The sequence below is a fragment of the Poecilia latipinna genome, unplaced genomic scaffold (genome assembly GCF_001443285.1).
Source record: "Poecilia latipinna isolate Pla-1442-1.1 unplaced genomic scaffold, P_latipinna-1.0 Scaffold190, whole genome shotgun sequence".
In the NCBI taxonomy this organism is placed as follows: Eukaryota; Metazoa; Chordata; class Actinopteri; order Cyprinodontiformes; family Poeciliidae; genus Poecilia; species Poecilia latipinna.
In genome coordinates this window covers 253,854-275,932 of record NW_015112806.1, presented here as the reverse complement: position 1 = coordinate 275,932, position 22,079 = coordinate 253,854, and the positions used below count along the sequence as shown (strand labels likewise).

The 22,079-nt window shown below is 37.6% G+C and overlaps 1 protein-coding gene across 2 annotated transcripts; it reads right to left on the bottom strand.

Moving 5' to 3' along the window:
• Window positions 1-2,862: 2,862 nt before the first annotated feature.
• Window positions 2,863-14,947, bottom strand: LOC106946431 (keratin, type I cytoskeletal 18). 2 transcript variants are annotated; one of them, XM_015030736.1, is made up of 10 exons: window positions 14,859-14,947; window positions 13,094-13,363; window positions 12,865-12,990; window positions 12,328-12,410; window positions 10,754-10,910; window positions 9,174-9,338; window positions 8,954-9,079; window positions 6,835-7,052; window positions 5,309-5,341; window positions 2,863-3,458 (listed from the first exon to the last, which is right to left on the bottom strand). In XM_015030736.1, the coding sequence occupies exons 2-10, from the start codon at window positions 13,352-13,354 to the stop codon at window positions 3,383-3,385; spliced, it is 1,245 nt and encodes a 414-aa protein (XP_014886222.1). In that variant the 5' UTR covers window positions 13,355-13,363; window positions 14,859-14,947; the 3' UTR covers window positions 2,863-3,382. The 2 variants fall into 2 exon arrangements, with proteins under 2 accessions (XP_014886222.1, XP_014886221.1); XM_015030735.1 differs by having other exon boundaries at window positions 5,313-5,341.
• Window positions 14,948-22,079: the final 7,132 nt, after the last annotated feature.

Sequence of the window (22,079 nt, the reverse complement as noted above, 5' to 3'; positions counted from 1 at the left end):
TGGGGTCCCCTTTTAAAGGGTTTTTTTTTTTTTTTTTTAATTTTTTTTTTTTTTTTTTTTTTTTTTTCTGTCCTGGCTCTGTGTGAAGCCAAAGCTTAACCATCAGGCTGGGAATAGTGTGGGGGTGGAGGGTAGGGATTTGGCTGGGAGTAGAGTTACTGTTACTCTGCGTCAAAGAATAAAAATGGGGTGATTTAAATATCTGACAATTATCCCATATGAGTTTTATCCCTGTAAGTGTTGCTTGGGCCCCAATCAACCCCAAGTAGACCTTATATTTCCTATAGACGGGTAACACACTGGATTTCACAAAAGTGAGCTGGAAAGTGTTGCTGCACAGAAGGATGGTTAGGATGTACTGAACAAAAAAAGACCAATTTATTGAAGCACTAACTCCCCAATTTACAGATTAATGCTGGTTCTGAAGATCGTCAAGACAGGCTGGTGAAGATCATCAGCTGTCCATGGCATGAAAAGCAAAAGTGCTTGGTTAGAAATCAAATCAAAATCAATCAAATTTTATTTGTATGCACATTTCAGCAGCAAGGCATTTCAAAGTGCTTTACATAATTACAATAAAAACAGCATGTGAGAAAGAGTTTAAAAAAAACAACAAAAAAAACATCATAAACAGTGAGAAAGAGAAATAAAAAGCTGTCTCCAACCCTTTTGACTTCAGTCAAATGCCGTTTGACAAGGACTTTAACCTGGACTTACTCTCTTGTTACTCTCTTGTTTCTTTAAAAGCCTTCACCTTTCATCCAAACTTCTCCAGCTTTGAAACACTGCTGAAAATTGGAAGAACGCAAATGGGCCATTTGGAAAATTAAGGACACATGGCCCAGGTCTCCATTCAGTTCAACATCTCAATCGTTGTGATTGACAATCCAAATATAACCTGGATAATGCCAAATGAGTAATCTTAGTCACATGTTCAAAGGTATGAATTGCTGTAAAACTGCCTGGGAAGGCAAAGGAAAGCTTTAGTGTAAGTGTTAAAAAAGATTAAACATATAATGCTGAAATTCACTGACACCCTAGTGACCCAGTCTTTCACAGATGTTTGTAAAATCAATCTGTGGGCCTTTTGGTGCCGGATTTATGCTATGCTACCCAAATTAGGCATGCTAAGAAATGTGCTAAATTTTAAAATATAAAATTCATGTTTACAGTTTTGTTTTAAGTGCTTCATCACAATCACACAGGACCACAAACACAAACAACAGCAGCAATTAAAGTTTGAAAGCACGATAAGAAGCTGCACTTTGGTCATTCAAGTGTTTAATCCCTTATTAGTCCTAGGAAATGAAGCCAAACCCAACACAACAAGCCTCGGGCAGTAATGGGCTTAATGGTGTTCAGAGGTTTAGGAGTATTTGGTCAAACTGTACAAACTCAGCATTTGGGTCATGGAGGGCTCTTCAGGGTTGAAGATCAAACATATACAAGTATTTTCATTTTTATTAATTCCATTATAATGACTGCTTAGTTTGTTTATGAAAGTATTATATATATATATATATATATATATATATATATATATATATATATATATATATATATATATATATATATATGAAGTTAAAATATTCTTAAATATTAGTTCATTACCTCCAACTAATACTCTGTGGGTTGCTGCATTCTGACAATGCCCAAGCATTGTGTCATCTATTTACACATAAAAACCTGGATTTTACAGCACAAAATCTGTATGGCTACATAGGATTGGTAAAATAAAGTTTATATTAATTAATGTTTCTAAAAAGAGATTTGTCACACTAAGTTCAGTCCACCAGAGGGCAGCGCAGTTATATCCAACAGCACTTTATCCCTATTTCTCTCAGTAGAAGTGAAACAATCTTCTCTGTAACAATAAGGTTGTGCTTTATAATAAAAATGTTTTACTATCCTAAACAACGCAATGAGTATTTTCAGTATCTTTTTTAAGGTTAATTAAAAAAACAATAGGATGCCTTAGTACTTTGGTCGCTGCGTTGTATTCAAACAGCTGCTGTGTGAAGCAAAGCAAACAGGAGGATTCTCAGACAGACCACTGAATGTCGTCAAACTACTTTTGCTTTTTTTAAGACATTCAAGTGATGATCAACATCAAACAAAAAGAGAAAAGAAAGGAAACCTGACGAAAAAAGTAATGGAGGGATGATATTCATTCACCAAGAGGTCAGTAAGCCATAAAGAGATCAGTTGTAGTTTTCTAACCTTTCACTTAAGTATTTTGATTTTTACAATATCTTTTCAAATGTCTTCTGAACACACAGTCTGCGCTTTGAGTCTGCTTGTTTTCAAAACATCGCCTTACCCAAAGATCACTGTCTCATCTCTGCTTTCATCGAGTCTCTATTTCTGTTTATGGCAAAAGGAGAAAAGAGACTAAAAAGACATTGACGTCACTTGAATTGATGTGCCTGGTAAAAGTTTTCTATATCTTATGGTGTGGGCTATCTATTCTGAAATGAACACATAATTAATTTTAGAGCAGTCATAGCCAACTAATTAGTAATCAGAAAGATGATTTGATTGAAAAAAAAAACTAAACTTTTACAGTTGATATTATGTATACATACAGTTCCAACCGGAAGTTTGCCAAAACTGTATAAAACGAAACACAAGCTTTACTTCACTGTCTGACATTAAATCAGACAAAATAATTCGTGTTTCAGGTCAGTTAGAATTACTAACATTTCTTCAGCAATGCTAGATATATATTTTTAAATTTCTTTTTAACTATGTTTCATTTACTTATATATTACTATTCTTTTATATTAGATAGATTAGATGACAATGATGCAAGGTTTAATTGTATCCTTTGCAAATCATCACATTAATCAGAGACAGACTTGCACTGGTACACAGGTACTTCTTTATTTCGAGTACAGTCAAAAACCACCAAAGATATGTAAATGTAAAGGTAAATCCATGCATCACATTTTCTAAAGTCAGCTTTACAACACAAGTAAATAAATATCTAATTCCACAGATTTTTCCAAGTATAACACAACATTTTTGTTAGTCAACTCTCACCCAAAGATTTGACTAAAAATGAAAATACATGTTTAGATGCAGCTATTTATTGTTATTAAGATAATAAAAATCAAAGAATCTCAGATTAGCCAATGTATGGAAACATTTCTCTAAAACAAAAGAACATGTATAAGGCATACTCCAAAAATGTCTCATTCAAAATACTTTTTTTCTTGTAAAACTGAACATCGGTGCACTATTAAATGTAGGCTAACATGGTGATATTGTTTTCTAACGTTCCTCTGTGTTTTTTTGCAAGCAATGCCTTAACCTTTCAATAAACTCTCTTTTTCCTTTTTCCTATTTCTTTGTTTCTTCAATCTGCTCCACCTCGCTGGACTCATCCACCACTTTGCCATTGATCATCGTTTGAGTCACCACCTTCACAATCTTTCTGGTGCGAACATCTGGCTCCTCTGCACAGAAAGGAGATTATATTTGATCCAGTGAGTTTTGCTTTGTTTTTGTTTGATTTTTTGTTTTGTTTTTTAAAAGAAATTCACTAAAAAGATTTAAATGACAACTAAACAAAAAGAAAAACATTCCTGGCAGAGAGAAACAGAATTTCCAAGCTGAAATGAATGAGATGGAGGGAACGATGGTGTGAGCTTATGTGAGCTTCTGAGATATATTTCTAGTGGGACTTTTGATATGAAACTTACAACAGATGTTTGGGAAAAAGTAATAATTCACAGAACAAAATGTAAAACATAAAGAAAAAATATGTAAAAAGTCAAAAGAAGCCATTTAACAAGCTGATATCTATGATTACCTGTTGTCAAAGTGCAGAGCTTATCAGCTGGTTAAGTTTTGATTTATTGCTTATTAAAAAATTCCCATTACATGATAAGATAAGCAAAAGTAAATAGTTCCTTCAAACTCTTTGCAAACCTTACGGCGAAACATACCGATGGCATACGCGTTATTAAACTTCTAAAAGTTGCAGTGATCACAGACATAATCGAGAATTGGACGTGTATTCAGGATTTGTAGCCACAATCAGTTTTTCATACCAGATTTTCTGATATGAATAATCACAATAGCTGTCTATAGCAAATAGCATATAGTTCAAGGTGGAGAAATGTACTGTGATAGGCGAAATGAGGGTCAATCACCCAACTTGCATTGAAAATCTATGGTAAGAACTGAAGATCACAGCTTTCCATAACCTTCTAGATTTGGAGACAGTTTGTTTGGAGAACTGGATCCAAATCCCACCTGAGTGACACATGGGGCAAATTTCCTGCTACAGGAGATGTATCAGGCTTTTCCAAAAGGCTTTTCTAAAGCGTATTGAATGCTTTTACAATGTATTTCCCTTGTCATTCCACTTATGAAGAGAGTTTAATGTCAACTGTTTCATTAGACACATATGTGTTGCATATATTTACTGATACAACCTAAATGAGAATATTGACGATTAAAGAAAAAGCAATATGACGCAAGGAGAACAGTATGCCGAACAATAAATCAAACATTTTGACTACTTAATATTACCTCTCTTAAGTATTAGTAATCCCTTCTAATCCTCTGAATTTTAGTAGCATTTTGACAATTCAGCTAACCCCCAAAGACACCTCTGTGTTTTTGTTTTGCTTCTCAGTCAAATGATTTTTGAAGCAGCCTCCTATTTGCTAACCCATCAGCATGAGTAAGTCAAATTAAAACAGGGTTACAACAACGGGATAAATCCTGTCCCACCCACAGTTGTTGCTTCAGGAGCTGAGCTGTTCTCAGTGTTTACTTGTTCGCAGTTTCATAGAACTGTAATTATTCCTGGGCCTCTTGGGTGTGTTATCTGTTCTGCCCCAGGTACAATATCTATCTATCCATCCATCCATGTGGATGTCTTTGTTACTGAATCTTCCCAAGGGAGTTTCCTTTTTTACTTCTCTCCATTCTCCACTTGTGATAAATTTGCTGAATCAGTTTTATAAGCTATCACCAGAAACTCGTTGTCTTAAGTCCACAAGCCTATGATTACTCTACTGCCTTTACTAGATAAAATTTGCAACATATCAAACATAAAATCACTGTAAATATATACACTTTAGCCAAGATCCTCTCTTTAGCTAAGCTTTTGGACTCTTTATGTCAAACTCTTTTTCTTTTTGGTAACATTTGCCAGTAATTTGTGTCCATGCTGATCCGATCTCGAATTTCTTACCTCATTCTCTTCAAATTGATCTGATTTGGTCTGCAAGAAAATAAATCTAGCAAACATGCAAAAAAAAAAGAAAAAAAAAAAAAGGAAGAAACCAAGGACTCACTTTTTGGTTGAACAATAACTTCTTTGACTCTGAGGGGGAGAAATAAAACTAGTTAGGATCATACAAAATAATGTAGAGAAGACATTTGTGGGTATTAAAGTTATTTTTGGTTATTTCCATTTGAAGAGAAAAACGTTCAACTATTTAAATCTTAAAGATAAAGCTTCCATGCGTCTAACATCAACAAGCACTGATTTACACTGAAGAAAGCAAATTTACATGATAAAATTCATAATTTAACAATAATTATTTAGGTTTTAAGGACTAACTCTTTTCGAAACATTTTCATTCCACCCACTCAGCAAACTGCAGTTTTTCAGTTTTCCTTATTTCATGCCTGAGTTTTTAGAAATGAAAAGGTGCCGTCTCATTTAGTACATTGTAAAATGGCAACCGTGTGTAAAATCAGTCTCAATTTGACAATCAATAATTTGGAAATTATTTTCTAAATAAAAAGTGCTTGCTGACTTCCATGAATAATGACCACAAAAAAAGAGGCTGCTCAGTGCTATTTTGGTGAGATGCATTATAATCTGTTAAGCCATATTTCAAACAGGGATCAGAATGACATTAGGACTAATTAGAAAATAATATCAAATTTACTTTAAACTAATTGTGATTTTAGCTTTTAAAATGTTATTTATCTCCATAATTTATCAAAAATATTTAACTATGAGATTTAAAAAAATAATGGGCATGAACTCTTGGAAGACACAGTTCATCCCCATGAACAACAATGGCAATACATGTGGAATACAAAACAGGGTTACAAATAGATAAGGAGCAATTTGACTCAAAGGCAGAATATGTTATTTGAAATAACATAGATTGGTGCCATTTGAGCAACAGGTCAATTTTGATAACAATATTTTTACCTGAAGGACGTGATAATAAATGAAGAAGTATAGATGTACTGTGAATCATCGCTACTTTACATTTAAATTACACCAAAGCATTCTGTTTTCTTGATCTGTCATGATGACGGCCGACCTTCCCAGGTTATTAATGTAAACTCTATTTAAAGCCACACTGTTTTCAAACGTGTAGGTGGGGTGGGTTCTTACATGAATGAGTGTTTGCTCTAAGGCTGAATGCACAGTCAGTTAGTAAGGAGCGGTGTCGTGCCTTTACATAAAATGGCAAACATGGGAATATGTCTCCAAAGGAATCCCTGCAGCTTAAACATGGAGTCTGTACATCGGAAAGTGATTTACTGGTCCACGCATCATTAAGGAACCTATACAACTTTAAGGTATTATTTCAGCACCGGCACCAGACAAAGCAAAACAAGAAATACCCAGCCTAAGACGTAATCCATGAGAAAACAATGTGTGCAACCATGCAACTCAACTGCAAGGTGGGTCACAGCTGAGCCAGAAAAGGAGACAACAAAATTAACATCTTTTCCTGCCTGAGTTTGTGACTTGATTAAAAAGCAAAAAAAAAAAAAAAGAAAAACAATCTAAGCAATAATATAACTTTTCTCGTAAGCCTGAAAAGCTTTGTTAGCATCATTACTCACGTTTCCTCTCCCTCCAACAGGCGCCTATAAGTGGCAATCTCCATTTCCAGGTTCTGCTTGATGCGGAGAAGCTGCTCGTAGTCGGTCTTGGTGCGCTGCATGTCCAGCCTGAGCTGGGACAGGTCGTCCTCCATCTGGCTCAGGGTGACCTGCAGCTGCTCCATCTCAGAGGAATACTTCTGACCCGTCTCAGCCAGGTTACCCTCCAGAGCTGCTATCTGGGGGGAGAAAAGCGAAAATAACAGATTGCACCCTGGGTGTCAGTTTAAACAGATTGTAGATTTAGCAAGCTCTTCAAATAGGATGTAAAAATGCAGAAATCATTTATATGATGTTGTTATTCTTCGAGCTTAGAAGGGTTCCTCTGACGCACAAAGGGAACACATGTAGGTAAAACTACAGTCATATTTTCCACATTTTCCCAAAGTCCACTTCTAAATGGTCTCATGAGTCCACCCAGGAAGGGAAATCTTCTAAGAATGGACCCAAGAAACCATTGACCCAGCAAGTTTGCACATCGAATCCAGGAGAAGTTTGGTTGATTGCTGAGACTCTAATTCTGCTGTGTTAAACAATCTGTTGGTTCACATTGAGTTTCATCTGTTTCCGTACAGTTTGTGCAAAGTTTAAGACTATGTTCTCAGTTTAATTCTATGAATGACTTAAGTGGTGTTAGTCTTTGCATTAGCATCTGTTTCCAAAGTGATTCAGAGCTACATTGATTAGGTTTGTTTTTCTTTTGTTTCTTTTAGTGTCAGTTTATCTGCTGAGAGTTAGTGGTTTCCTACCTTACCATCTATACTATTAAATGTATCTAAACAAATTGAAAGTGTATCTACCGATGCACTTTCAATGCAAATAGTGCATGTGTCTCGGAATCAAGGTGTGGAATTAACAGAACCCTGCTGCGTCAGAAAAAGGTTGAGTCCTCATTGACTCATTTTCAAATGTACAAATCAGCTAACTGCCTGAGAATTAAATTTCAATGCTATGAGTGATACCAAGTACAAGTAGTCAGGCGAATGTCGTCTGAAATGATCAGAAAGTAGGCCAAGCCATCAGTTTCACTTTCAGACATGCTGAGGTGAGTCAACTTTGATCATCTCAGCATGCTTAGATAGATTGTTAAAGATAATTCATTCAAAGAACTGCCCAGTCCTCAAGTTGATTGAGAGATGAATTTCAATTAATCTAAAATTTAATGCAGCTTAACTTCACCAAATATCAAAAGTATTACTTAACTGAAACATAATGTTGTGGTAATGGAGTGTATTTAAAATACTGCATACATAAAAAAGCTTTAGTATCATTACCATGGTACAGTGTTTTGCAGTTGGATACTTTAGAGGGCCTGATGAAAGCTAAGGATCTCTCGTCGGCTTCAGTTGCATCAGAAGGTGTTTTGCTGTGGTAATTTAGCCACAAGAATGTCTCCTACACCTAAAATAGCTTCTCTGACAACAATCAGCAGATTCCTGTGAACTGATAACACTTTGATACCCAAAGGAAACACGCCCACCTCAAAAACAATTAGCCGTCTCAGCATTGTACGTAACCCCGTACCATTCAACAACTGAATCCCACATGCTGTTGCGTGTCTTATCAACGTGGGAGAACATGTTCACTGTCAACATGGGATTACAAGGGGAAAAAATAAATAAAATGTAGAGTTCCCCGACTGTAGAGCGCTACAGCTTGGAAAGGTACGAAAGACGCAACAAAGAAAAAACTTGTCTGGTTGAGACTGAAGGTTAATTCCTTTAAAGATTTTCTTTGTAATTGCTCTCGCTCATGAAACCAGCCTCTCTTTCACGCTGTTAAATAACCCAGTGTGGTTATGTTCAAGGTTAATACATATAACCGTCATCTTAGAGTCCAGGCTGCGGTGTTTGCACTGCTTTATTTACATAAGTTGATGTTTGTACAGCTCCAGAAGAGGAGATTTGACTCCGATTATCATTTTCAACTTACTTGCTCCTTTTTTCTCTCTCTTTTATCTGCATCTCCTCAAGACTTCTGAGGAGATGCAGACTGCTAACTAAACACTCCACGTCATGTTGGATTGTCCATTCTGTCTGACCTCTTCATTCCAGCAGCAGCAGCAGGAGCAGCAGCTCACCTGTTTGTGCAGACTGTCCAGCTCCACCTCCAGCGTCTGCAGGAAGCGCTGTCTCTCAGTCAGCTCTCCCTGGGCTCCTCTCAGGGCCTCGTTGCTCTCCTTCACCTCATTCTGCACCGTCTCCAGCTGCACAAGTGACGTGTTTTGATTGTGACTTTTGCCCTTTTTAAATCTATATATTGTGGATATAAACTGAAGAGTGCTTTGAATTTTCCCACACCTTCTTGCGGTACCACTGCTCTGCTTGCTCCTTGTTTTTTTTAACGATACCCTCATACTGGGAGCGCAGCTCGGACAGAATGGTACCAAGCTCCGGTCCGCGGGCAGAGTCCACCTCGACGTTCACTTCGTCCCTGGCGATGCGAGACCTCACCTGCTCCAGTTCCTTCAGGGGCATAAATATTAGCACACTTTGTGTTTGCACTGTCACACTGTGAGCATGTGTTTCAAACATGTTTAACATCTGTGCAAACATGTTTAGTAAAACTGAGAGCAGCTCCTGTGAAACAAAATCTCCAAGCTGCAGAGTAGATTTTCATTATTTAGATGTCCCTCATTAATACTTGATGGGACCGAGCTCATCTTACCACCGGCTTTTCTTCTGATCCTCTTTTATTCCTGCTCAGTGAATCCACTCCATCACATACATGTAGGCGTACCATGCCTCGAAAACGTATTCAACTCTTCACATTCTGTGACGTTACAGTCATAAAAGATGTTCTCTCAGGATTTTATGTGACAGAACAACAATAAATGGAGGATAATTGTAAAGTGCAAGTTTGATGATACCTGTTTGAAAAAAAAAATCAGAATAGAATGGTGCATGTGTGCATTGAAGGGGTATAAATATTTTTTAAGATATTGTGGACTAAAAGGTTTTACAGCTGATGAAATTGTCCTTTAAACTGGTAAACAACTGCACACGACATGAAATGCAATAATTTGTCATTATTAATTTAAAAATGGTCAAAATGTAGAAACAATGACTGAAATCCAAGTACACTCATCTGGTTTTAGCAAAATTAAGAAGCTAATTTGAAGCTGATGACTGTACAGTTAAAATGAATTCTAGTAAGTGTTGAAGGTTTGCCAGGACAAAAGTCAATCCTCTCTAAAAAAAAATAAATAACCTGGCGTTTAATCTCAGCTTTGCAAAGTGGAAACTTATTTAAATAGTTCTGAAACATTCTCCTAAGGTAAAATGGCACTAAAGGAAATATGTTCTGGCCAAAACGCACAAATCCATTGTTAGAGAAACCGAAAAGTGGCACAGACACCTTTCTGTGTCAAGCATGGAGTGAAAAATTTAGACTTGCTTTGTCACGTATGTTACCCATATCATACTGCTTATTATATTCTATTTAAACTTGAGGGAAAAGGAAGTGGAGAACGTTCAATTGAAAGTTCTTCACACTCTTTAAAAACAAAGTAAAATGAAGTAGAGATTACAAACAGGGTCTGGGTTGTAGATCAGTGTATCGTTTAGTGGGAGCAGGGTAAGCTTATCTTCTTTTGAGGCCACTTTGCATCAGCTGATCTGAGCAATCAGATCTGCTTGCCTTTTGTCCACAGTAACCAGAGTTCCACCTCAGTTTGGGCTCCACAAAAACTACTTAGACCACTAAATTGGGTCAGGCTTGTATCAAACAATGTGCTGCCTGTGGGTTCAGGTGCCACAATAAAAAAGATAGCAAGGGAAAAACAGGATGGCACAAATGTGGGGTAAATGCTGCCAAACAGGTGGCTGAAATAACTGCAGTTCACGTGAATCTGGAGAACAGGCGAAGACGTCTTATTTACCTCCTCGTGGTTTTTCTTGAGGAAATAAAGCTCCTCTTTGAGGCTGTCCAAGTCTCCTCTCAGAGAAGCAATGATCTGCTCGTGGTCGGTCTTAGCCTTCTTCAGGGCAACGCAGTCTCTCTCCACAGACTGACACATCACCAATTCGGTTTCCCATCTTCCAGAATTTGGGAAAGTGGACAAAAATGGTCAGCAGAACATCAATTTTGAATAATCAAAAAAGAAACCGCAACTGTTTGAAACAGAAGGTTATTGCAAAAGCTGCACAAAGTAGGATAAATGATTCTCCTGACAACCAGAGATTGTGTCTAATATTCTGGAAATTAATATTACAGAACTGACAAAACTAATATCTATAACTTGCAGCTAGAGCTCTTGCATGTAGTTTCCTTGGTTATGTTGTGTGTTATTGTTGCAACAGAAACCTGAATTACCAGAAAGCTCTTTACACAGTGAGGTCAAGATCTTCAAATGGAAAAAAACAAAGTGCATGAAATTGTATTTTTCATAGAAGCGCTTTGCTAATAACAGTACAGGTTCCTCACATATTTTCTCTCTGTTGTCAGAGAACATCAGGTCTCTCAAGGTGACATAATTACATATTATTACAACATATCTGCAACAAATTGTGTGTTGAAGGATTGTGAGTCTCCCATTTCCTTTAGACATGCCCTGACCTAAGTAATCATTGCAAATATCTACCTTGGTGTCAGTTTTCTGCAGGTACCGAGATGTACACTGTAAAAAAAAATATTTCCCCCATTTCTGCTTTTGTCTTTCTTCGATATTTCAAATCCTCCAACAAAATTTAATATTAATGATAACCCAAGTAGAAACACAATTCAACCCATTTTTTAATCACAAATTAACTGTTAACCACATTTTTTGGTCAGTGTCATTAGTCGCATTCAGGGCTGATCATTGACAGACCGGTAGCGTCAAGAAAGCAGGTAAATATTACCACGATTGATCTCAAAATCAACACATCATGTCCTAAACTAAAGAAATTCAAAGATTACATGGGACAATTGTGAGTCTGTGTGAGAGTAGTTGTCCAGTTAAAATGAATCCAGAATGAATCCTGCTCATCCAGGAAGCCACAAACAAATACAGAAGAAGAACAGCTTTAGTATAGCAGACCTCACTCGTCTCAGTCAAGGTCAACATCTTGAGTCACACATGGTGTTACTATGACATCAGAAACCTAACCAACGACTTCGGAGCGAGAAGTCAGTCTTTATACCGATCGAGGTGTTTTGACCATAAACAAGCAATTCAAATGTGGAAAACAAACAGCCATGTGAGGGACAGATTTTCCACTTGTTCATTGCCAGTTACTGTAAATGCTTGATGATACTTTTTCACTGCATCATGAGTAAGCACAAACTGGGTCTGTTTTAAGCTGATCACAGCATTTATCTTCCACCTTTTATTAGGTTATCAAGATGTGATGCTGATATTTGGAAATCTAAGAAAAAGGCTCTGATAGAATAAGACCTGGGTTCTTTTTGACAATCTTTATCACATGAAAGGCAAACAATTTGCTGATCGTGATGTAATCTCTAACCACTCACTTGATTCTGAAGTCATCGGCGGCCAGCTTAGCGTTATCGATCTCTAACATGAGACGAGCATTTTCCAGGGTCTTCTTCCGCACCTGATTAATATTAACAGAGGTTAAACACAGCTCATCCAATCTCAGAGTGAAGGCTAAATCCCTTCATTCGTCTGGTTTCTGTTCATGTTTTACGACCTTGTAAAGACGCATGCACAGCAGGCTAGCTTAGTAACACTCAGCAGTCTGATTCAGTTACACAGCTTACAGTAAAATTAATCATTTTTAAGAATAAAATGATGGAATTAAAAAAAATATGTGACAGTGCACAGACTACTTAAAAACAAACATATTTTTTAAGGGTTTTATTTATTTAAGGGTGTTTCCACATGTTTACCAGTAGTGTCTACTGCTTATTCCTTTTGGTTTCAAGCACATCACAGCTGCTATCATGAATGTTTTGTTTCTCTAAAACTATGCAATAAAATGAATCATTTTGACCCGTGTAGGATGACACATGTTGGTTAAAGGTGGCTGCAGATCCCTTCATGCCCACCTCTTGCTCAACTGCATGCGCCTGGGCCATCATTGAATCAAGGTCATGACCTTTGGGGATGCGCTCGATCATCAGCTGTTTGATCTTCATCTCCAGGTCGGCGTTGGAGCGCTCCAGTGAGCGCACCTTAAAGAAACAAAGAGAAAGGAAGTGTTTCGGGTTGCGCCGAGCTGGATCCTTTCCCATTTCCTGTGACCTGACAATGCGGCTCTCTTATTACACCTCATACCTTATCCAGGTAGTTGGCCAGGCGGCTGTTGAGGCTCTGCATGGCCTCCTTCTCGTTGGTGCTGTTGCCGTGCAGTCCGTTCAGCTGGAGGCTCATTGGTCCGTTGAGATCCTGGCTGATGGAGGCTGAACGGGTCAGCGGGCTGGCTGCAGCGAAAGAGACGGACGCCCTGGACCGTGCGCGGCCGGTGTCCATCAGAGAGCGACTGGAGAACGAGGGGCGGTTCATGGAGAAGCTTCTCACAGAGATGCTAGAGGCCATGATGGTCAGCTGTGAGAGCAGAGGAAATGAGGTCAAGCTCTAGTTGCACTGATAACATGTTTTCTATGTATCTGGATGTTCACTGAGTGGTAGGCAGGCGAACCCTGTGCAGTGCACAGTAAGCACTGTAAGAAAAAGTGGCTATCAGACGGCTAGATGCTTCTGATTCTGTTACATTAAGAGGATGTTTTGCCTTTTTAAATGGATTAAGACTGCATTGGTAAAAAAAAAAAAAAAATCTAAAAGGAATCAGGTTGAGGATTTGTTTCTGTCTCAGATGGCTTTAACAGGTTCACATTTAAAAAGTATAATCTTTACGAAAACAGACAAGCTTAAATGTCAGTCTGAAGGACCTTTTTAAGACATTTAAGTTGTTTAAAGCTACCCTTACGCTGTATCCAGTTTCAGAAAAAGCCCTTAAGCAAATGGGCTGCACTGGCCGGCCTTTTTTTTTTTTTTAAATGGAAACACAAGTAGAGCCTAATAGTCAATTCAACTGATCGCCCACTGGAGATGATGAAAGAAGCTTTTCAGTAAGTGGATTTACAGGCGGCCAGTGTCCATTCAGACTAACCATCTGCATCGGAGAGACGTACGACTTCATGGTCAGAGCCACTTCAGCGTGCTGTTGTCAGCTGTGTGCAAATTCAGCTTCGACTCCAGCCATCATGAAATCAAAATGTAAATGAGCACAGCTCGGCTCTGAGTCAAAGGAGAGCCTCTCGGCACAAGCTGAGGACACTTTTGCAGCCTTTCACTGCGGTAATAAGATTTGTGTTGAATTTAAAAGAAGAGAGAATCTAACTGGGGTTAATGTTTTGTTTTTTTAATGCTTAATCCTCAGGTTTTATCTTCTCTTAAACAGGTGTTCACATTACTTCCTGTACACCAAGCATGACTAACAATTGTTTGGATGTGAAACAGTGTGCAAGGCAGCATATCTTCGTCCCCGTGTACGTGTGTGTGTGTGTGTGTGTGTGTGTGTGTGTGTGTGTGTGTGTGTGTGTGTGTTGTGCAGGGCTTCGGTGGCTGATTAGTGGTCAAGTGAACCTCTCTGTGTGTGTCTCTGTCACTTGATCCTCGCAACACCGTTCCCACAACACCACAAAGGACCCACAGCGGGAGACAGGCAGCCCTTGTTCACATAAAAGATTGAACTCGGGGAAAATGATCTAGAAAATATTCAGAGGGAATTCCACCTGCACAAGGAGACACTTTGTTCTGCAGGAAATGAACTGTCATTTCAGTTTTTCGTATCAGCTCCCTAGCAGCTGACAAGTAGCTGGGATGATAGCTCTGAATGGAACTGAAGGGGGGGGGGGAAAAATCATAATTAATCTGCACAAAGAAGGTTTTTTACGATATGTTCCTTTGAATTCTACATAAAATATGCTTTTAAACCATTTCTTTATTTACTATCAACATTAAAAACATACTTTTATATAATTATTTTCTATAATATGACTTGATAAGCTACCACGACAACAGCAGAAGGTTTTCTTACCAGGTTTTTACTTCGGATGGAGTGAAGATGTGATCCAGAAGGATGCAGGAGGCTCTGTGTAGCTGCATCCCACCACAGGTGAGCCTATATGCAGGTGTGCAGGAAGTGGGAGGAGCTATTCTTTCAGGAGGTGTGTTTCTTATACTCCACCTGAATCATGGCTCTATGCTTTTTGAATAGAAAAATGTCTAATATTACAGTAGCACTACAGCGCTGCACAATGGAGGGTGTGGAAATAGTGTCAAGAATTTTACTACCTCTTAATATGCACAGATTATCTCCTCAAAAGGATGATGCAAAATGAACTAGGAAAATTAACAAAAGGATCAGCATCACAGTAGTTGCTAGCAGGTAAGCACTAATGTTGACTGTTTGGGGCTTTGTGCTAATTTGTACTAAGGTTCTGTTTGATATACATGAACCGAAATATTTTCCGCATTTCCATTAATAGCAGAATCTTATCAAGTTTTAAAAAGGACATAATCCCAACCAGTTTCAACGGACACTCCAAACTATAGTCTGTGATGAACAAATGTTTATCACGATTGCTGTTAATTGCTCGGATTTATGGGAAATTTTCACTAGACATCAGATTATAAAAAAAGCGATGTGTTCTCAAATTGCTTTAAACTCTTCCTTTTCTAACTTCCAGCAGCTGATGTGCAAACATTGTGTAAATAGCATCGCTGTGCAGAAATCTAGAGTTTGATTTCTCTTTCCTCTTCCACAGCAGTAACACAGCTAACAACATTTTCATCAGCTGCTGTTTTTAAGTTGTAGCTGAGTTATGATGTCGTGTCCTTCAACCACCACAAAGACTTGCTTTCAGGACTCCCACCCCCCCGCCCCATCCACCTTCTGCCTCTTGTTAATGCAAGTTGGTTATATCTGCATTTAGCTTTCAGGTTTCTAAACTTTAAAGAGAGTGATGGGTAAATGCAAACTTGCTGGTGCCAAAATAGTAAATCATTAACCAATCATTAGGCACACGCCACTTTACTGTAAGTGACGTAAGTGCTATATAGCAGGTGGTGGAGAAAGAGAGGAGGTTGGTTTCTTGCCTGATTGGATAGAATGTTAACCATCTGTTTAGCTCTATGTTACTATCCATATGCATTAATCTGTTTTGAATTAAACAGTATCACTGTTTAGAAGTGTCATTTTGATGAGCTGCAATTTTGTAATTTTGCAACGTAGCAAACTTCACAGGAGAAAAATACACTTTAGTGTCCATCGACTTGGAATTCTTGCCATAGATTGGAACAGCAGATATGTTTTCTCTGCAGAAACATTTCCTGTGCTTGGCTCAAACATGTTTTCCGTAATTTGACCTGTTTTTCTGCCTGCTGGTGATTAAATATTTAACCTGCTCCTACGGCGCAGACAACCTGCTTTTGTGCTGCTTTGGTTATATAGTCACAACTATATTTGAACTGCAAAAATGTAGGCATCATTTTAAAAGTGTTGATGTATAAATTTGATATATTCCAATGAAATACCAATCAATCTCTTTAGATCAGGAGGAAGTTTTAGATGTTTGCTGTAGCCTCATCACTTTAGTTGTGTGTGTGTGTGTGTGTGTGTGCGTGCGTGCGTGTGTGTGTGTGTGTGTGTGTGTGTTTTTCAATCTTTCGTAAGGCATGTTCCTGCTCCTGTCCAATCAAGTGATACTCTCATCGCACCTCTGGTGAACTTTGTCCATGCACAGTCCCTCGAAAACACAGAAGAACTTGTGACATTAAAAATGTGTGAGTAAAGCTTTTAATTCTCACATGCAGTCATATTCAAATTGCAGTGAGAGGAGTCGTGCAAAAATAATGCAAATGTCCTTTTTGCATTATCACACATCCTGCCTTGAATACCTGCAAACTCCAGTTAACTGAGAGGTGAAGAGCTGATGTTGGTGTCCTTTTTTAACTTGTTCTATTTTAGTTCAGAATAATTTGCAGTGTTCAGAGGGCAAGCAGGTCTTTTTGTGCAGCGTTCGGTTAGAAAAACAAACATTTTAAATAGAGTGGCTGCAGTTCACTACACTTTTTCTCATTACAAGACACGGCACCATTTTATTTTGGCAATAATTTCATATTTGTGACAAATTGATGAAAATAAGGGAAAGAAAAGTTACTTGCACAAATTCAAGAAACTCTTTTTGCAACTTTAATTATATCTGAGAGACAACGTATTTTTTATTTCTATTTATTTGTCTGACTATTTTAATTACTTTACATGCTGAAAAACAACTTGATCATCATGAACAACTTATAACATTTAAGATGAGTAAAATACCTTTACAATACTTTTTTGAACTGGGTGAACAATGTGCATCATCACACATCACACTTTTCTGTCTCGCTTTCTGACGTTAAACCAGACAAAACATTTTCCAGTTTTGTCAGCAAAGGCAGCAACTCAAAGAAAATCAGGTAGAAGAAATGTGGACAAAACTGTGATTCATCACACAAATACCAAACGTCTGAAAGTACCATGTTCATCCATTCATATTGAGCTGTAAAGACCGTAGGAATTTCAAGCAATTTGGAGGAGAAAATATTCTGAGTCATAAAGAAGAACATTTCCTGCTGTGAAATGTGTGTATCAATCCCAGAACAAATTAAAAAAAAAGACTTTGTGTAGGTGCTGCCTGAAGCTGGTAAGAATGTCGTTATGGACAGTGACAAAAAGCTTATCAACGTGGGCCGAAAGACCACTCAGTGGCAAAATAAGTACCATAAAAGCCATGTTAAAGTTTCTGAAGACACATCCCAAATTCAGATTGATCTAAAATTAAATTGCTTGGTCAGTGTGATCTAGTTTGAGCTCCTTGTCAACTGTAAAATACAGAGGTGGCATCATGATGCTTTTGGGGAGGTTTGTTGCAGGAGGAAATGATTCACTTCACAAAACAGAGGATCATTTCCTCATAAGGAAACAATGTTATGAGGAAATACATTGAAGCGACATGTTAAAACATCAGCCAGGAAGTTTAACCACCCAGATATGCAGCCAAATTCGTTGCAAAGTGATTCATACAAGAAATGTCTTAGAGTGACCACCACAAATGTTTCTTCTCCTCATCTCAGTGACATAGATTAATTGTTTGCAGAACTGAAAAGGTGTGTGTGAGGGTAAGATGGCCTACAAGCCTGACTGTCAAGCTTGAGAAAGCTGCATACCAACAATGATTCACCTAAGTCAGACAATTTAAATATTAAATACTGAGAATATGTAACATCTGGCTTAGAATAAAGTGATAAAAACAATCTCTCATTATGCTTAGCATTTAGCAAATAGGAAAAAAATATATATATAATAGCTAAATCTAACTGACACATGACTGAAAAGATTTAGTTATTACACTGAAACAAAAATACAAGAGCAAATGAATTTTTATACAGTGCCTGTAAACTTCTGGCTTTTATCTAAGTAAAGAATCTAAGCACTTCAAATTAAAAATATTTGCCTCAAAGCAACAACTTTGACCTGAGGACTTGACTTCAAAATCATCTTTTCGCGTCAGTTTCAGATGTAGTGTTACTATTGTCATCTGCCTCCACCAAGTGGTAAGAAGTTGTAAATACAAGCAAAAATAAATCCAAATTGAGCACCTTAAATCCACTAGGGGGCAGCAACAAGCTACAAGTAGATCGTCTTCCATCACTCACTTTATCGCTTTTCTAACAAATAAGAATAAAACGTTATTTCAAAAGGGTTTCCATGCAACTCAAGAGAATTTATAAATATATAAACTCATTGTTCTCTAAACTTGTTTGTTACTTATGTATTTTTAAGTTTGTTTTGTTTGTTTGTTTTTATGGCCTGAGCTGCACAGTGGAGTAACTTTTATGACTTCCCTGGGAGGTCACTGCAGTGGTCGTTGTTATTGGTGCAAACAAACAGCATGATCCACAATATGATAAGACATGGAGAAAAAAAAACCACACAGAGCAAATTATTAGAGTATGGAAATGTAAATATGGGTTTCGATGTGTGATATATACATGTATGATGAAGCAGGAAGGGGTGCAGAAATATTGCAAGACATTTATAGTAGCACAAGGAGGAAAAAGCAAGTACGTATAATACACGCCTCTGAAGCAGGACAATATAAGTAATAACAATGATTGTTAAAAAATAATAATAATCTGTATGATGTGAGTCCAAATGAATATTGACTGAATGCATAAGACTGTAAACTTCAATGTGATTGAGAAGCAACGTGTGCTGACCACAGATAGTAGGCATGAGATCCTCATCCCAACATGAGATCAGTCATATCAGACGTTTAATTAATCCGCCCTAACTCTCACTGTCACTTTCTGCCTCCTTCAGTCAGTGCAGAGCAGAGTTTGGTCATTAAATAAATAAACAGGTGATTAGACTGGCAGGATGTCAGGATGCTACTCATGACCCCACTTGACCCCTTGTGACCCCTGTCACATGTGATCATGTGACCACAGAGGGCTAGACCCTGTAGCACTCCAGGAACGGTGATGCTGTGGGTCTGCCAATGTCCAGGTGAGGTTCTCACAAAAACTGATACAAAACATTTACTCATTCTTTTATAATACCTAAATGTTTCAGACAAAAATAACCCAAATAAAAACAAAATGTAATTTTTGGGAGGATTTACTTAGCAGAAAAAAAAAAAAAACATCCAAACCAACCAGGCCTCGACTAAGATTTTTATCCAATCTCTTTTTTGTTGTAGTTTCACTAGCCACACCCAGGCCTGATTTGTGTGAAACCCAAATAACAAAAAAAAAAAAATCAAAATCTATTAATTCAACTCTGTCTGACAACAAGATGTGAGCCACACAATTTCAAAAGTAGGTTTTACTTGCATTAGCTAAAATTAATGTTTTGATTAAACAATGAGAAATATGCTGGGATCCATTGGCGTTTCAATACAAAAACCTCTCCTGGCTGAAAAGAATGAAAAAGGTCCAAAGTGTCCCACAACATACAATGTGAACTGACAACACCTGATAGAAAAATACAACTTGTAGTTGAAAATATTATATTTCATTGCAATCTAATTTAGATTGAACAATACCTGAGTACTACATATTTATCTAGTTCTCTTTTATTATTTGTACCCAACACCAAGCAACCCAATGCAGAAGTTATCTTCTGATGGATCAGTGTGGTATTCAGCTATTTTACTAAGTTTGTGACATGTTTTTATTCAGATCATTGTAGTTTGAGTACATTCTGGCATCTAAAGAACCACTTCAGTTTTAAACACTAATTTAAGAGGATTTAGGGGTCAACAAAGTGCAGGAAAGGGTGACTTCATTTTCTAATGACTCTCGCATTGAATGATTTCCAACACAGATCATTTTTCAGGTAAAATAAGAATGCAAAAGTAAGCTTACAAAACAACTTAAAGACAAGAATCCAAAAATATATGAATGTTGAGTCAGTTCATTCATTTTAGCAGCTTATGCCTCATTTGGTGTCTCTGTAACTGCAATATCACTTTTATTTACACATTTTGGATGGAGATGTTGAGGAGTTTTTCAGAGGCTCGAGATGCCATTAATCAGGTAGATCTCAATGAACAGTGAGCATTTAGCTTTCATCTTACGATCTCATTTCACTGTCACAGGACAGAATTGGCCTTCATAATCAGTTTGCCAAAACATCTGTTGTTCCGATCCTTCCAACAGAGAAAGTCAAAATGTTACACATCCTCAGATTTGCCCTCTGCAACCAAAAAGACCTGAACTGAACTCTCTAGCATCTTGTTGGACAGAAAGGTTTTGCAGGACAAACGTTCAGTTTTTTTTGCAGTCTAACTGAAGATAACTAAGTTTAAAATACAAGCTGGACCCGACAAACTTAGATTCATGATGTCAAACTCGCCAGATTCAAGGTTTGGTGAATATAGATGGAGTCTGGGTAGTTTATTTTTTTTATTTTTTGGTACTGTTTAAGTTCTTAGAAGCCCTTGTCTGCATTGATAAGTGGATCCCTTATAGCAGGTCCCACTACTGAAAAGGCTCAGTTTTCAGTATCTTTTATGTTCATATGAGGGGCATTCAAGAGTCTGTCTCCAGCAGTCAACGGGCGAGAGGCGGAGCTCACCCTGGACATGTCGCCAGTCCGTCTCAAGGCATTTTGAAGCGTAATTTTTAGAAAATATGAATTTTACAGGAGTAAAATGTTGTGCTTTTGTTACACTTATATTTCACTCCTTGATTCGGTCTCTTAGCAGTTCAAAGAAGCAGAAGTAAATCTTTACATCTGATTAATTCATTAATTTTGTGGTTGCTGCAACAGAGATAAGAACAAAACCCAGTTTGAGCTTTACACTGCCACTAGATGTAAAGCTATTCAATTTTGTGCTGTATGGGAAAAACAAAGAGAACCCAAACCTGTAAGTGACAGACGTGATTCTTTTATTTAATGTTGTAATACTAATGGTGAGCTACAGTTTAAAACAGAATAATCACTAATTCAATTAAAGGCCTCTGGAGTCTAAAAATGTTTTTTTTTTTTATACTCATTCAGTTTTTACTGAGGAGAGAAAACAGGAAGCTTCTCATTTGATTTCTTAAATAGAAACACACTTCAGAAATTGACCTCACTTTTAATTAATTAAACACAAAGTTATAGGCTTTCTACTTTCACACGAGTCCCAAAAATAAGCGGGTATGATAAACTAAAAGAACAATATTCCGAATTCTGTGCAGCAATAAAAACAAAGGCTGTTTCCTTTGGCACAGATTTGTTCTGCTTCTGCCTTGTTTCTCACCGTTCCCCATCAAAGCCTTAAATCTAAAGCAACCCTATATGGAAGTGCATTTGTTATTCCACCAATTTGAAGCACCGCTTCCCCTTACATGTAATTTAGCCCCCAAGTTGCTGTTTGATGAGTTGGACTTCAGTCCACCAGCCGCACTGCGATAAGGAGATAAGTATCTGCGGTGGAGAAATTACACACAGATAACAACATATGTGAGCAACTCTGGAGGTCAGCACCTGCACATGCTTTTTCCTCCTGCTCTTTCGCTTCAGTATCTGTTGTTCTTTTTTTTTTTTCCTTCTTCTTCGTTTGGGTTTTCCTCCCCCCCTGACTAAGTGCAGGTTGCTTTTGTGTGACGGAAACATGTCAGACCACTCAGTGTGTACTTTTAGATTACTATCGGCGAGGTTGGTAATATTTTAGATACAGATCTATATGCATAGCTGGTGACTGTATAAAAGTTGAAAGGAGAA